The 16358-nt window shown below is 30.1% G+C and overlaps 1 protein-coding gene across 4 annotated transcripts; it reads right to left on the bottom strand.

Annotated features, from left to right (window-relative positions):
- Nucleotides 1-8079: 8079 nt before the first annotated feature.
- LOC100244639 (protein PLASTID MOVEMENT IMPAIRED 2) lies at nucleotides 8080-11189 on the bottom strand. Of its 4 annotated transcripts, none has more exons than XM_010662096.3 (3): nucleotides 11026-11189; nucleotides 10315-10446; nucleotides 8080-10210 (listed from the first exon to the last, which is right to left on the bottom strand). In XM_010662096.3, the coding sequence occupies exons 2-3, from the start codon at nucleotides 10438-10440 to the stop codon at nucleotides 8414-8416; spliced, it is 1923 nt and encodes a 640-aa protein (XP_010660398.1). In that variant the 5' UTR covers nucleotides 10441-10446; nucleotides 11026-11189; the 3' UTR covers nucleotides 8080-8413. The 4 variants fall into 4 exon arrangements, with proteins under 4 accessions (XP_010660398.1, XP_010660397.1, XP_002281016.3 ...); XM_010662095.3 differs by lacking the exon at nucleotides 11026-11189 and adding an exon at nucleotides 10960-10999; XM_002280980.5 differs by lacking the exon at nucleotides 11026-11189 and adding an exon at nucleotides 10960-10997 and having other exon boundaries at nucleotides 8080-10207.
- Between the last annotated feature and the right edge of the window lie 5169 nt (nucleotides 11190-16358).

The following is a 16358-nucleotide window of genomic DNA, read 5'->3' as shown; positions in this document are numbered from 1 at the left end:
TCTTTGAATAATTTATCTTGCACAAGAAATTATAGAAATGTACTTTAACCAAAAAGAGAAAAAGGGAAAAAAAAATTTATAAAAACAATTAAATTTTCAAAGTTAGCAAATGCTTGTTTCCTATTTGCAAAAAAAGTAAATAAAAAGAACATAAACTTCATTCTAGTTTTCAATATAAGTACCATACCTAATAAAATTCATAACTAGTATATCCACTCAAATTAAGCCAACAAAACAATCAAAAGTTTATATGAAATAGGTGAAACAAAACATTCAACTTAAAATTTCTATCAATCTAACCTAAAGACAACAAACCAACAAGGATGCAACATGGGAATTCATGGGGTTTGAAGAAGTTGTTTCACCCATTCAACCTTGAGATCTTCATCTAGATTGAACAAAAGTTTAACTTTCATCAGGTTGTTCATAGTAATTTGACTTAATTTCAATAAATCCAACCTACTAAAATCATAAAGTTTCTCCAATTCACTAACCACTCTATCTTTCCTTTTTGCCAGTTAGTTAAAGTTAGTAACAAAGTTCTCTAATGCATTGCATGTCTTTGTTTTTGCATCAATTACAGTCATGTCATCATTCTTTACTCTTTTCCTATGAGATTGTGATGAATATTTCATTCTTTTTGAAGTAGATGTAATTGTACGAGTACAGGAGGCATTAGTTTCTAAGTCATCAACTCCAATTTCATTGTTTGCTTCATGTTAATTTAACTCCTCCAAAATATCAATAGTTGACATGACTCCTTTTCAATTATCATGATCTTTATGAAAAACAAGACTTTGATCATTAAAGTGTGGAAACAATTTGAGTCTCAAACCATTAGCATCTTTATGCCCCTATAAAATATACAAAAAATAATTAAATGGATAAAAAAAAAGAACAATAATAATATTTGAATTATTATTAAGATAAAAGTTAAAACAATAATCATATTTGAATTATTGTTAACATAAAAGTTAAAACAATAATCATATTTGAATTGTTATTAACATAAAAGTTACTAACCTAAATAAATGTATTACATATCATAAAAAATGGTGTTTGTTAAGTTTTCGTAGTGATCAACCATTTGGTAAATTCCAAATTGTAACTACTTATAACCACTAGTTTAATCTCAATAAATTACCATTTAGAAATATAAAATATTCATCAACAATTGAAAATCTAAAATTTTTTATCCTTTCGTAATCCAAAAACTGCACAAATCCAAAAAATTACAACAAGTCTTACGACTGAAAATTCATTTAATGGATATGAATAAATAAGTAGAACCAACTTGTTTTAAGTTCCCTTTAGCAATCTAATACTTAAATCATTCCATTGATGAATCATGAATATTTAAGTTTCCCAATGCAATTTTTTGGAACTAAAGTAGAAAATGTAGCATCAACAATACAAGAAGAGTTACAGCGACCCAACAATACAATAAAATAATCCAAGCAAGGGAAGAACCTTACAACATCAACAATTGAATGAAAATTAAAAAAATTAGCTAGACCGCAATGTGTAGCCTATTAAAAGCAATCACAACTAACATTTCTCTTAAGAAAAATCAATTAACAATAGAAACAAACATCATTCATGAAGTTGGTGAGCAAGTTCCAAGAAATTCAATTTACCCATATTTTGTATGAAAATGTCGATCTCTTAAGAAAAATCATTAAATAACAATAACAAGCCAAGTCTCTAAGAAACTAGTTTTCCTATATTTTCCTAGAGTGGAATAAGGTCTAGACTTAAAATATTTGGAATTGGATTGCCATTTTTTTTTATTGCAACAAGATTTAAACAAAGATTATTTGGAATTGTAGAGGTTTGGAGAATTGGAATACATAAGTGATATTTAGGCATATAAAATACATAATATATTGAAATTAAAAGATTATACCAATGCATCAAATAAATTAACAAGATGTTGTGGAATAAAAAATCACAAAAAAATAAAAATAAAAGAAAAGAAGAAAAAACAAGATAGAAAGAATTATAAATATATTTACCTTGACCTAAACTTCAAATACTTCTTGATCACCTAAAATCATTTTCTTTTCATTGTCCCAAAAAAACTACCATGGGTTAGCATATCCAGTATGGTATTGAATTATCTTTTTAAAATCTTCACACACAATTCAATATGTGGATTGGTTTTAAATCCATAATTTGGAAGTTTTTCCCCTAACAACTTTTCTACTTGTAAAAATACCTTTGCTTTTAAATCCATTATCACACTTTAGCTTCCATGAAACACATAACAAGATATTCAACCAATTTTTCATCTTTATTGGGAATCCATACTTGTTTGTTTCTTCCATACCCCTTTATTTGACCACTTGATGTAAAATCCATCATATGTTTCAAAAATATCAATTTATATAACTATATTTTAAGAACAAATATAATATAAAGACAATTATAATAAATACAATCTAACTATATATCAAATTTAACAATAGAAAGACATTATCAAATTCTATTCAAACTAGTTCGTCATATAATAATTCATACAAACCATTTGAAATTTGTAAATTATTAGTCAAAAACATCTAACAAATTTTTTTTTTATAAAATAAACAACATGCTACAATATCCTCCATTCATTAAACATTTGAATTGCTAAATTTGTTATCCAAGCACTCTGAATATAATGGTTCAATTATAGTTATTGGTTCACCTACAACTTGGTTGTCTTGCACCCCCAACTCTTGTCCTAGTAGGTTCACAAACATCTCTCATTTTGTGAAATTAGGAAGAAGATAACAAGAAAGAATGATTTTACATTGTGTTTTCATTGGATAGAAGTAAAGGCTCCTAAGTTTAGCCCAACATAGTTTGAGCAAACCAAAACATCTCTTAATAACATTTTTTGTGCATAATGTTTTATGTTAAAAAAAACTCTTCATAGGTTGTTGGCATATGTCTCTCTTTCCAATCATAGAGATGATATCTTTGTCCTTTATGTGGGATAAATAATTCATCTCCATTTGCATATCAACATAAAAAAGATAGTAATAGCCTAAAATTAATATTCCAAAACATATTTTAAAAAAGAAACCATATATATTTTTTAAAAGAACTCAATAGTTGCTATGAACACATAGTTACCATGTGGAGCTGTTAGTTTATTTCTCTAACTAACTGCATCTCGAAGCACTCAAGAATCAAAGGTTGATCATTCCCAACTTGGCGATATATAAATAAACCACATGTCTTAAAAATAAACTCCTAAGACATTTGTTACAATTCCATTCTTCCTTGTTCAATATCTAGGTTTATCTCCCACAGGTAAATTCATCACTTGAATATAAATTTCATCTAAAGGTCCTAGACAATTTTATTTCAATAATATGAAATTTACATAAATTAAATTTATATTTGATACATCTTAAGTCACTTTCATCTCTCATTTGTCGAGTTCTCAAATACTAGTTCCATTTTTTTTAGTAATACTCATTGGTGGTGAATCTCCACATTCAATGTTGCATTGAAATGTCATTATCATTTTCTCCACACCTTAAGAATCTAAATTTTATAACTCAATTCTTTACATGATATGCAAGAATAATGAAACAATTTCTTCTACATCGACGAATCTTGAATCCTTTAGTTTACCAAAGTATGAAGTGTGAAACATAATGTGGTTAAAGTATGTCTATTATCCCAAATTGCTTCATACATGCTATATCAGTCTCATAAATCAATCAATTAAGATTCTCAACTTGCAAAAATACCTTATTTGTAGGCCTTTTCATCAATATTCACTTATGATAGCACTTCCTTATAATAGTACAAAGTGTAACAAACATAATAAATATGTCCGTTATAACATATAGAATCAAGGTAAGTTGTTTTCTTCTTTCCATCTTAATAAGGTCCATAGTTTTGCAAGAGCCCTAATGACAAAAGAGGAAAAACATTCTATGTTTTTAATAAGGAAAACAAAATTAAACATTGATGATATAAATGATCATCATTAAGTGGAAAAATTTTGTTAGTAGTCGAGAGATAAACATAAATAGACAAATAATAAACTTGTTTGAGATAAAGTGAAAGAATGGCCCTAGTATTGAGAAGAAAAATATTTTTATATTATGTGTGTTTCCATCTCTTAGAAGTTGTTTTCTATAAACTAAAGATCTTTAATAGATTTTAGATTTTAACTTTTATATAAAATTTGAGATTATTCTTTTGCATCATTATTATTTACATTTGACAAAGGTAAAGCTAATTTTAGAGGTTTGAAAGGTCAATAATACTTTCTAAGATAGGAGGGTCTAAGTACCCTTAGCATGTCTAGCCTGCATTTGTGCAACCTCTGTTGAATATATTTATTTGGTAGTAACTTAGTTCTTTATTCAATCTATTGGTTTGGCTTAGTAGACACCATTGGGCCTAGAGTTTGTTATTTTGTTGCGATGCTAACATCTATTAGAAAATGTCCACCTTGTCAACAAAATTATTTGTATGTGTCATTGTGTAAATTCACAATCTCATAAAGATTTAATGGATTGTTAGTGTATTTTATTTAGTTGGCAATTTTGTTTCTTTCCTACTAATTAGATACAACTTACTTCCTTGGGTATTACTTGTCTCAAGGCAACTTCAAACTTCATCAAATTTGAAATTGGGTTATTTGAAACCTTCAAATTTAAGATAAGTATCGATGATTGAAAAGTTTTTCGAATGACTAATTCAGGAAATTAGGAAGAAAATACTTTTTATTTCCTAATTTGATTCTAAAAAGAATTTTTGAAATATTTTTTAGTAAGTTTTAAAATTGGGTTTATTTCTAAATTTGTATTTGATTTTAAAAAGGTCTTTGGAAGATTTTAAAAAGATCTTTGGAATATTTTAGAATTAGTAAACTCTCCATAATTCTAAAAAAGGTTTTATAAATATAAATAGTGATATTTTATTTTATTTTTAAAAAAATGAAGAGTTTTATGAACCCTAAGAGAGCATAGACATTCTTACAAAAAGTTTGATCCACTAACTCTCAAACTTTCAAAATCTTTCTTGAGAGTAACTTTCAACTATAACAAATGTTATAGATCTCATCGCAAAACTTCAATAAGGGCTTTAAGAGATCCACTAAGGAGCACAAATGAGTGTTGTGTGGGGGACGCGAAAAAGAAGTGTAGGTGTTAATGGTATAAGACCTTAGGGAGTACGTGCATCCGATAACATAAAATTATGTACCATTTTCTCATAATTAATGGATTATTTAACGGTTAAGAGAATACTCGTGGTTTTTTACACCTAGTAGGTTGCTATGTGGTTTTTCCATGTTCTATCCTTGTGTTCATTTGTATGATTGATTTTATTTATATTTGCATGGGATTGATTGCTCTCAATAAATAATTAATCTAAAAGGACAAACTGAATATTGGTAATAAATTATTTATTAGGGGATTAATTCAAAGAATACCTATTTAACCCCACTAGGTTTTCCATAACCTAGATCACCTAACTTTTAAGTTTGTCTACCGAATTGTAACATAATGTATAGCCTTGATTTTCGAAATTTAAAATTAAGGTAGTTTGCTTCTTCTAGAGTAATTTTGTGAGCATGTGACCTTCAAGTCGATTGTCACAAGATGGACAATGAGGTTACAAAATTATCGTTTTAGGATTCTATTAGTATGAGTATAGATTCAAGTTTAAGCTTCAAAGTTTAGTGATCACTTTTGAAACTACAATCAAGACACCATATCAAGTTCTATTCACATGTAACTATGTGAGAACAACACTTAAAAGTAAATAACTTTTAAAATTTTAGATTATAACATTTAAAATTTTCCCACAAATTTGGGAAAATTTTCAACTTCTCCACATGCCCCATTTTATATTAAGTGCTTTATTCATTGAATTTAGCTATGTTTACATTGTTATACAAATTTTCAAATTTCTCACATTTTTTTGTCTAATTTTATTAATATAAGGATCAGGTTTAATTCATACTTCTAATATAACATAAATTTTATCTCTTGTGTGTGTTTTGTTGCATTTTAGTTTACATTTTTCTTTAAGGAACCATGTGGATTTACATGTGGGAAATGGAAATATGAGGACAACTCTTAATTCAAATAAGGGCATAATGGCTTTTCAATTTACACACAAAGCAAACCAACATCTTCTTCCTCCCCTCAACCTAACAACTAAACAATATTAGGTAGCAAAAATATGTTTCCATATAAGAACAAGAAACAACTTCGTCAGTCAAACATGTTTATGTTTAAGCCATGCAATAAGATCAGTTGGGTCTTCTAATGCAACAAACATCTCTCTATTTTCCTTAACCATGATATATGTAGCTTTCATATATAACTCAAAGTCATTCTTCACTTTAGGCATGCTATATATGATTTTCATCACTTCAGTAATGCTACAACCTGACTTATCTGCTCTAGATGAGATAAAAGACCTATTCTCCACAGCACTACAAATAAGCTCTAACTGGATAGCCACAACCTCATATTTGGTTTCATTTTTTTCCTCTTTCTTCTTCCCTCATTTTTTTTCCAGAGAAGGTTGGGTAGTAGCTTCAAAACTATGGGAGATAGTATCAAGTGACTGATTGTAACTAGAGTCATCTTGTCCTTCTATTATATTATCCTCAAGATGAGTCATTAACATCTTGTCCTACAAAGCCTTGTGATAGTGCCCAAGATCCTTCACCAATAACAACAATATATTTGAAAAGCATATCCGATTGCTCAAAAATTTTCAAGCCATTTGCTCTAAACTTTATTGCTTCATGATTCTCCTACAAGAGTATTTAATTTATCATATTCTATAACTAATATATAAATTAATCAAATAAATTTAATGAATAATCAAAACATACCTTCAATTTCTTATCCCACCATTCATTGCTTGCATTGATGGTTTGCCTTATAGGATCTCACCCTAAGCTAGTCTCTTTCCCAATCAAGGTATTCCAAAGTTGCCAATCTTTTTTAAAAGAACTCTATTTATTCTTAAGTTGCTTGTATTGATAGTTTATTCTAATCAAATTGTTGAAGGCTTTTATCACATTTTTACATCCCAACTTGTTGAAGTGACTATTTGGTATATTTCCATCCAAAGTTTCAGTCACATAAACTTAGATAAAAGCATCAATTGTAATATCATCCCAATAAGCCTCTTTGTTTTTCACTTTCTTCACCACTTGGTTGTTGTAATGGTTGAACTATATTGCTAGAAATCCTCTATTTAAAAAATATATATATCTTAGAGAAATAATAATTTTCAAACAAAGAATCACACAATTAAAATGAAGAATAAAGAAAGAATTAAGAACAAAACATCAAGAATGTATTTCTTAAGAGGTATATCAGTTTATAGGATATCTAAGAGGATTTTTGGGTTATTACTTTTATAGTCAGGATCATCAGAAGATATTTGTTAACACAAATGTTAGATTTTTTATGAAAACTATATGATAAGGAATAAGGCAAAGAGTGACACAAATTGGAGGATATATTACAACATAGTCCCACATTGCATAGGATATTATGGATCCAAAGGGTTAAGGACATAAATTCCTATGATTTCTAGTACACTAGTGCCTCATCACAGTGGGAGAGCTATGAAGAGGTAGTTAGAATCCTTGTATAATTAGTGTTATATATATATATATATATATATATATATAAAAGAGGAACCAGTGCATTTAATAAAGCTGGGTCACACTTTCTTTTGCTCATGCTGGGAATTCTCATTAACATTAGGAATCTTTATGGCCAAATAAAAAATCAAGTAATGGAGTAAAATTTTCTTAATTTAAAAAAATAACTTCATATTCATCAATTCCCTCTTGGAACTATCTCCTCTACAAAGAATACAGAATTCATTCAAGTGGCAGGCCATATGTACCTGTTATCCTCCCTTTCTATTGATTTGAAACTAGTCTCATTACAAAATCAATTTATGTTTAGGCACTAATCATTCTTTTCCTCACACTCTCGCTGTTGTCCTGCAACTAATCACCTACTAATATGCATCATCACCGCCACGACCCATCCTGAAAGGCCAAATAAATAAATAAACACCCTAAAGCAAAAATAAGGAGGAACTGTATTCTTTTAAACAAGTAATGAAGTGGGCTAGATCAGGCCAGAGTGAAAACTGCACCAGACAGCACTTTAAACATTGGTGTAAAACCTAAAAGCATACAACTAAAAAAGGGTGATTTATATACAAATCTTAGCAGCTGCTCAACAGCACAGCGATTACAATTTTCTCAAATGCATGCCTTATGCTGTCAATCCCCAAAGAACTTTTTGAAATTAAACTTAAAGGATGAGCTTCCAATGCTGAAATTATGTGACAGTACAGATCAAATTGCTAAGGAGCTCAGGTAGACGAGTGGCAATAGTCATAACAATCTTCAGATGGTTTACAGAACGTTTTCCTTTCTCTTGCTTCTGAAGAACTTGGCTAGACTTGGCATTACTTTCTTCCTCTTCTTAAGATTGACAGAACTTGAGCGAGGGAAATGCCGAATTGCTGGTGAATCAGACTTGCGGAGCTTTGCTCGTCTTGCAGGAGTCAGATTGCCCTTGTCCTTGATGGATTTTTTTGGCAATGCCAACTGAAGCTGCATGTTTTCAGTTCTCCTGCCTCTGCTCATCTGACGCTTTAGCCTCGAGTTTTGTATTTCTCCCTCCACTGCTTTTGTTGCCGAAAGAGACCTTTCCATTCTAAGAACTTGTTTCTCTTCCTCCATTCTTAGTTCTCTGATTTCTCTCTGAGCTACTTCAGTTTGCATCAGTATCTCCTTCTCACTGGCCTTTAAAGCTTCAATCCATGCTTGAGCTGCAGCAACCATTTTATCAGCAACCTCTTCTGCTCCAACTGCATGTCCAGTTAAATACTCGTATTCAAACTTTGAGATGAAGATTGAGGAATTCTGTTGAGATGCTGAAGCTCTAGCTCTCATAGTAATCTCAGTCACAGTTTGTAGCTTCTCAAGAGCTATTGCCTCAGAAGATTTAACCGCTTCAAGCTCTTGCATCGCAGATTGTAATCTTTCCTCATTTAAGTCTATCTCAGAGTCGGTTTTCTGAATTTCTGCATTGATTGTTGCAGTTTCTTCACTGATGAGCTCCCTTTCTTTCTTCACTGCCTCTGCGTCTGTTTTTAATTGTTCAAGAGTAAGAGTTAGGTTGGATGCAATTGATCTAGCGTTTTCCTCAGCCTTAGATGTAGCTTCAAGTTTTGACTGGGCTCGTAGCAGCTTCAAATTAAGATTTTTGACAGTCAAATCACTCTTCTCTTCTGTTTTCTTCAACCGTGCTGTTTCTTCTGTAACATGCTTGAGCTCCTCTCTTATAACATCCATAGAGGACATGAAGTCAAAGCCTTCTTCTTTAATAGAAGCTAATTCCTTCTTTGCTGCCTTCAATTCTTCTGTGACTGACTGCAACAAAGCTGAAGTCTCGGACCCTTCTTGTCTTCTAAAACTACCTTTGGTATGCTTCAAGCTGTCATTATTTTGAACACTTTTGTCTATTTTCTTAGCTAGCTTTAGCTCATTCTGTAGCACATCAATATCAGAAGTTGTGACAGATAATTTGGTCTCAAGATCTTTCGATTGTTCAATCTCTTGGATAATGTCACTCATTTTCTTCCTGGTTTTCTCCATTGCAGATGAGAATTCATTAGCTTCTTTTTCTCTCTGAGCTTCAATGGCTACCAATTCTTTAACAGCCTCAATCCGCGCCAACTCAACCAGTACTTGGTCTTCATTGGCTTCCTCAATCTCTTTCTTAAGTGAATTTGCTGAGCTTCCATAAGACCAAATTTTTGAGCTTGCGGCTTCAATTTCCTTCTCAGCCCGTGATTTCTCTTCCAAAACAGAAGCCATGTCCAGCTTAAGTTTACTCAGTTCCTGTTTCATAAGTTCCACTTCTTTCATCACCTCTGCATACTGATAATTCTCAGCCTTTCCAACATCCGATGCCCGCCCTTCTTCTCGCTTTTCAGGCTTCTTTATATCTTCAAGGTCCTGCATCTTTGCTTTTGCCTTGGATTCATTGATAAGGGAACTCAGTGTTCTCACTGTCTTCTTTGCATTAAAGAGCTCAGACTCGGCTTCAATTTTCATTGAATCTGCCGCTCTTCTGCTCTCACTGAATCGTCCAATGTCCCTCCTAGCCAAAAGGAGTTCTCTTGCTATTGATGAGGGCTTCTGCTGAATTTTAGGGAGGAACAATATATTATCACAAGGAATGGAAATGGACAAATTAACAGTACTATATGGCCAACAAGACTTTCAATAGTTGTTTGAAACTGTACCTCTAAAATTTCTAAATGGGGTTTCCTCAGGGCAGCACTACCTTCAAGATTCCTCTCTCCATACATATTAATGTCTGCTTTAAACGACCCAATTCTTCTTCTGCTATTATTCTCTCCTCTTTCCATTTCAACCTGTTACATAAACAGATACTACTTGCCATGAATAAAATACAAAAAAAAAAAAAAAACACAAGTCGGTTGACCCGAAAGAAAATGGAGGAAAAGAAAAGGAGACACCATCATCGCTTACGAGTTACGGCTCTTGTTCTAGTTCCCACAAAGAAAACGGAAAAACTCAACCCAACTAACAAACAAGGAAAAAAGGAATTCAAGCCTTAAAAATTCTATACTCTTCTTTTCCTTCACTTTTCTTAGCAACCGAACTAAGCCGTAGATGAAATTCTACGAGTTTGATCAAATTCTCAGATTATAAGCACAACCCAGAAATTTAAAGTTCAAACTGAAGCTTTAGTCAAAGAGGAAGAACAGGGATTGCTCACTCTTACAGAATCGAAAATTTAGAAGTAAATGCAAAATATTTTTCAAAGGGGAAAAACACAATCTCTGTACTATGTATGAAGAGAGGGAAAATAAATAAATAAATAAATAAAATTATAGAGGAAAAAGCAGCAATTCTGAACATACAAGGAACATGCATGAAAAGATTCACAGCAAAGAAAGAGAGATGCGAATATGCCGAGAAAGGCTCACCTGGGTACGGCGTGGAGAAGCGTGATTTGGTACCTGTGGCCCTGGTAATGGTTTGCAGCGTGAGGTCAAAGAAAGCCGTGGAAAATGATTGGCTCATATTGGAGGCATCGTTAGCCAATGTGTTTTGCCTTTATGTGCCATATGAGAAACGGTTTCATATGGTTTCTCTCATTATATAATATATTTTGAAATGTCCAAAGCCTTTGTGAATGATAAAATACATGGAACATGCTTGAGTTTCCTCTCCCCTTCCCCTTTTTTTTATAAATATTATTTTAAAATAAAATTATTAAAAATAAATATAAAATTTTATTTTTACATTAAACTCTTATTTTCAAAAACCGAATACTTAAAAAGTAAATTTATTTAATTTAACTTAAAAAAAAAAAAAACGAATTCGGAGTTCTGATTCGAAAAACACAATACCTATTCTAATTAAAAAATTACACGGCTCATAAAAAAAACACCCTCCAAATGCTGGTAGTCTTTCTTTTTCAGTGACAAGAGATTTTTAGTCACATGGTGATAACTCCATCCACCGCTTTGATAGCAACACCGGCGAGCACGGCTACGGTGCCACCACCTGGATACCAAGATGTTGCTTCTCTTCCCATCTTCTGAACATTTTTGTTATCACATTCTGACACGCAGGGGAGAAGAGATAAACTAATGGGTCCCGTTGCCCTCTGGCCTATTGGCGTGTATATCCAAAATAAATAAATGAATAATTTTCCTCTATATATTATAAGTCTAATTATAATTATTTTCCTCTATGTTGCTTCTCAACATCTTCTTTTCAATTTAATCTTATTTACTTTTATATAATTTCATTTATTTATATCTTAATTTCATACTATCTATATATTTATCTAACAAATTCAATGCCTAAGAATTTTCTTAAAATAAAAAAAAAATTACATTTTTTTTCCTTCCTATGAAATGGTCAAAGAATTTATAAAAATAATGATGAGGGAGAAATTATCAATGCATTACTTTCAAAAAAACAAATTTCCCAAATTTTTATTTTTAGTTTTTATCACTATCTTTGATAGTGATATCTAGATGCTTTAATTTCTTACGGCACGGACACGAATTACAAAATGATTGTTCATATAAGTTTTTTGCGAGATATTCTTACTTTATTTTAGATGTGGCTATTTAAGTTTTTTTATTTGTATTTTTTTATTTCCTTTAATTTTTTATTAATAATAATTACATGAAGGATTAGTTGAAAAGTGAAGTTTTATAAAAACATTTTAGGTTTTGTTTGTTCCCAAGAAAAATGTTAAAAAAATTAAAATTAATAAATTATTTTTATTAATTACTTTAGTATCATTTTCATTTTTTTTTATATAAAAATTAAAATTTTATAAAGTTTTAAGTCATTGTAATTATACTTAATTTTATTTTATATTTTTAATAGAGAAGCCAAATATATGAGAATTATTTTCCTTAAAATTCATTTTTCTATCCTTAGAAGCAAGTATAACATTAGGGATGGTTTAAAGGAAAAATATGGAAGCTTTTAAAAAAGAAATCTTTAGTTCTATTTTTTTTATATTAATTTTTATGATTAATATTGTTTCTCTTAAAAATAACTATAATTTTACTATTTTTCTCATTAAAAAATGAGCTTCAAATCAATACTTAATATGTGAATTTGATAATGAGTTTAATAATTAATTGCATAATTTTTAATTAAAAAATAAATCTAATTACTATAAAAAAATAAGATATCAAAACTAATCACGATGTGTTATTATTTCTCCTACGAATATAATTATATTTTAAAATTCTCTTCGTAAATAAATTTTAAACCAAGGGAGATTTATTATTTTAAATTCTTTAATTAATATTTTAATTTTTAAGAATAATTTAAATTACTAATTAAATCCAAACTAGTTCAAAATACTATATCAACAATTAGGTATTAAATATATACATATAATAAAAACTTAGCTTATTTACATATTAAAAAAATAATTTTTTTTAAAAATATTTTAAATAAAATAAATTTAATAAATATTATTTTTAAATTATTATTATTTATTTTTATAATACATATTCAAATATCATCAATTTTTAATATATATAATACTAATATATTACTAAAAATTATTTATTTTTAATAAGACTTGAATTACATTGAATTAATATTATACAAATTAAATTTATAATTTTTTACAAAATTAAAATAAATAAAAAATTATTTTTAAAACCAATCTATCTAAACAAGTTTTTTACTTTTTATTTAAAAAAAATTCAAAATAACTTAGAGAAGTATAAGAAAACATTGGGCACGGTGTGGCGTATTTGTTTTGTTATAAAAAGGGGATTGCATGTTTGAAAGCGATGGCGTTCACATGAGAAGCATCCAAGTTCGATTGCCGGCTACAATATCCGGATGTTCAATGAGTATAAGCACATGCAATTGTATTTATATCATACTCACCCCATTTCCAAGAATACAAAATGAATAAAACGACGCAGCATTAGCAAGGAGCCAGGACCACCGTTGCTACGTCCGAGAGGCTTGCTCCAGACAAATCATGAATGCAGCAAAAAGGTGATGGCATTTTCAGCGCTTTGGAGGCAGGCATCAAGCCCAATCCCTCACAAACTTCAAGGGCTCATGACCTGCCACATCTTGAAGTGCGCTGCCAAGCGATGGTGGCGTTTTGTGAAGTCAATCTTGTCCAGAAATTTTATTTTCTTGCTTTTCACTGGGGCCCACGTGCTATGCGTATGACACGGTTTGGGGCGCATCATGATGGGCCCAAATATTAGATGAAATGGGCTGGCCTCGGTATCAGGGATGAATCCATGCCCCTCACGTGTTGGCTTTTTTTGTCAGATATTTTCTTTTTGATGTACTTTTGTCACGTGTAGGCATTTTTTTCCTCATCTGGAGACTTTGATGCTATTGATACTTTCCCAAAAATGGTGCTTTGGAAGGTTACTATTTGTGGTTTTCTTAACGGTGATTATTTTTTATTTTGGGCCTCTTGCCATGCACAAACCCACTCACACGATGAAAATTCGAAGCCCAAATAACCCAAATAAATATCTTATAATTAGAAATTCATCGATTATCAAAATCTTGTTCAAAATAGGCAAAATATGTTATTTTCATCAAATACTCCATCTCTAAAAATATTCACTATAGCAACAATTGAAACTAGAAATATCAATATACCAATCTATCATTCAAAGTAACTTCAAGTCTTTATGATTCAATTATTCACTAAAGTTCAATCAAATGTACATGGAGAAAATAATTCCTAAAGTGAATCCCAACATAAAACAAATTCTTGTCTTAACCATAATTCCTCCAAGTGAGGATACATTAAAAGTAATCAACAAGGGAAGTGAATTCAAAGTATAATAATAATAAATAAATAAATCAATATAGTTTTCATGGATTAAATATTTTCCAATGGGAATACAAATATTTGGAATTTCTCTATTTTCATGAATTAATCCACCTTTGCATATAAACTTCTAGTTTAAAAAATAAATAAATCAATCAACGCCTAATTTGGATTTAGATTTTTAAAATCATATTCAAACTATTTAAAGCTATTTATTGAATATGAAATACTAATAAGGGAGTTAGAAGCTTACTTTGAAAGATTGTTTTCTAAAACCTAACATTGTTTCTTTCAGAAAATGTGTGTTAAGATTTCCAAATAAGTAGGACTTTTGGGATTTCAACCAAGAACCCAACCTAAGGATTTAGGTCTAACCTACTAATTGAAAAGGGTCACACACACTATATATATATATATAGGCATAATTTTAAGAAAAAAACAATAGGAAAAAATTTAGTTGGTATTAAAAAGAAGTTGAACTATAACTACAATCTACTCCTTTAATTTTGTTGTGTAGTACTCCCCTTAGTGTGAATGTAAATCATACCCGACTTGCCAAATAGTCGTAGAAAGTTCACACTAACTTAAAGCTTGGTGAAGATATCAAGAACTTGCTTCATCATAGGAATGTGTTGTTTTGACTAACCTTCATTGAGTTTTCTCATGAATAAAGTAACAATCTAATTCAATATGCTTGGTTGGTTCATGGGAGATGGGATTCGTAATTAACAATATGGATAGATGTTTGATTATCACAATAGAAAGTTGTTGGACTAAATAGATTGATCCTAAAATCAACTAATAGAAACTTGAATCATTGCAACTTACAAGTGGCTTAAGTCATGGCTCTATACTTTAGCAAATGATTTAGAAGCAACACTTTATTTTTAGTCCTTCATGAGATATGAATAGCACCAAGAACTTTGCAATATTCCCTTGTAAATCAATGAGTAGTAGAACAATCTACACAATTAGGGTTAGTATAGGCAATAAATTTCAGTGGATTTGTAGTAGCTAATAAAATACCTTTACCAAGATGTTTTTTAAGTAGCACAAAACTAGCAAGGTTGCATCAAAGTGTGGCTTATGAGCTTGCTTGAACTATATAAGGATATAAATGGCAAAAAGGATATTCGAATGAGTAATGGTTAAGAAAATTTGATGACTTATAATGTGGTGGAAAATAGCTATATTAGGTAAAGGATCTTTATTATTGGTGCCAAGTTTTATATTTTGCTAATTGGTATTCTTGCATATAGACACCCCCAATATCTTAATTATTGTTGAGATAGAACCCTTAAAAGCATGACATAATGTAACAATAAATAGATTTCATTAATATTTATATTATGATTTTATTTTTCCATTTGTTATACTATTTATGAATTATCTATGTTGAACATTTTGACTTGCATTGTACATGATTTAAGTGCATTAAAAGTTGTACGAAAGATTCAAACCATAGTTTCCTTGCAAGTAAATAAGTTGTGTAGATTTCTTCATTGTAGAATAGTCATTGATGACTAAGTGATTCTAATCTATCTCTAGACCATTATCCACAATTTTACCTTAAGAGCAAGCAATTACAAGATTGCTTTGACATATGCAAGAAAAAGGAAAAAAATATTGCATAATCCAAATAGGTACCATGAAACAATTAGAAAGGCGGGGATAGATGCAGTTGTCTAGAACATTTTGAGAGATTGTTTAATTATTTTACATTATGAGGTAAATAATATTGATATTACTTTTAGTTTTTCCTTTTCCTTTTTTCAAGAAAAATATTGTTAGTGTAATTCTACATAAATTAGTTGTTAAATTTAATTGTGATATTAATCATAAGCTTTAGTGTAACTCAAGTTGGTCATGTTAAAGTTGAGTTGATCAAGTTAGACTCAAGTTAATTGAGTTAGATTTGAATTGATCGGTTTGATTGGGTTACATGATTCAAAATTCATTTAT

Source organism: Vitis vinifera, chromosome 14, assembly GCF_030704535.1.
Source record: "Vitis vinifera cultivar Pinot Noir 40024 chromosome 14, ASM3070453v1".
NCBI classification, from domain to species: Eukaryota; Viridiplantae; Streptophyta; class Magnoliopsida; order Vitales; family Vitaceae; genus Vitis; species Vitis vinifera.
Note: the sequence above shows the minus strand (reverse complement) of the source record. Positions and strands in the feature narration are given on the sequence as shown.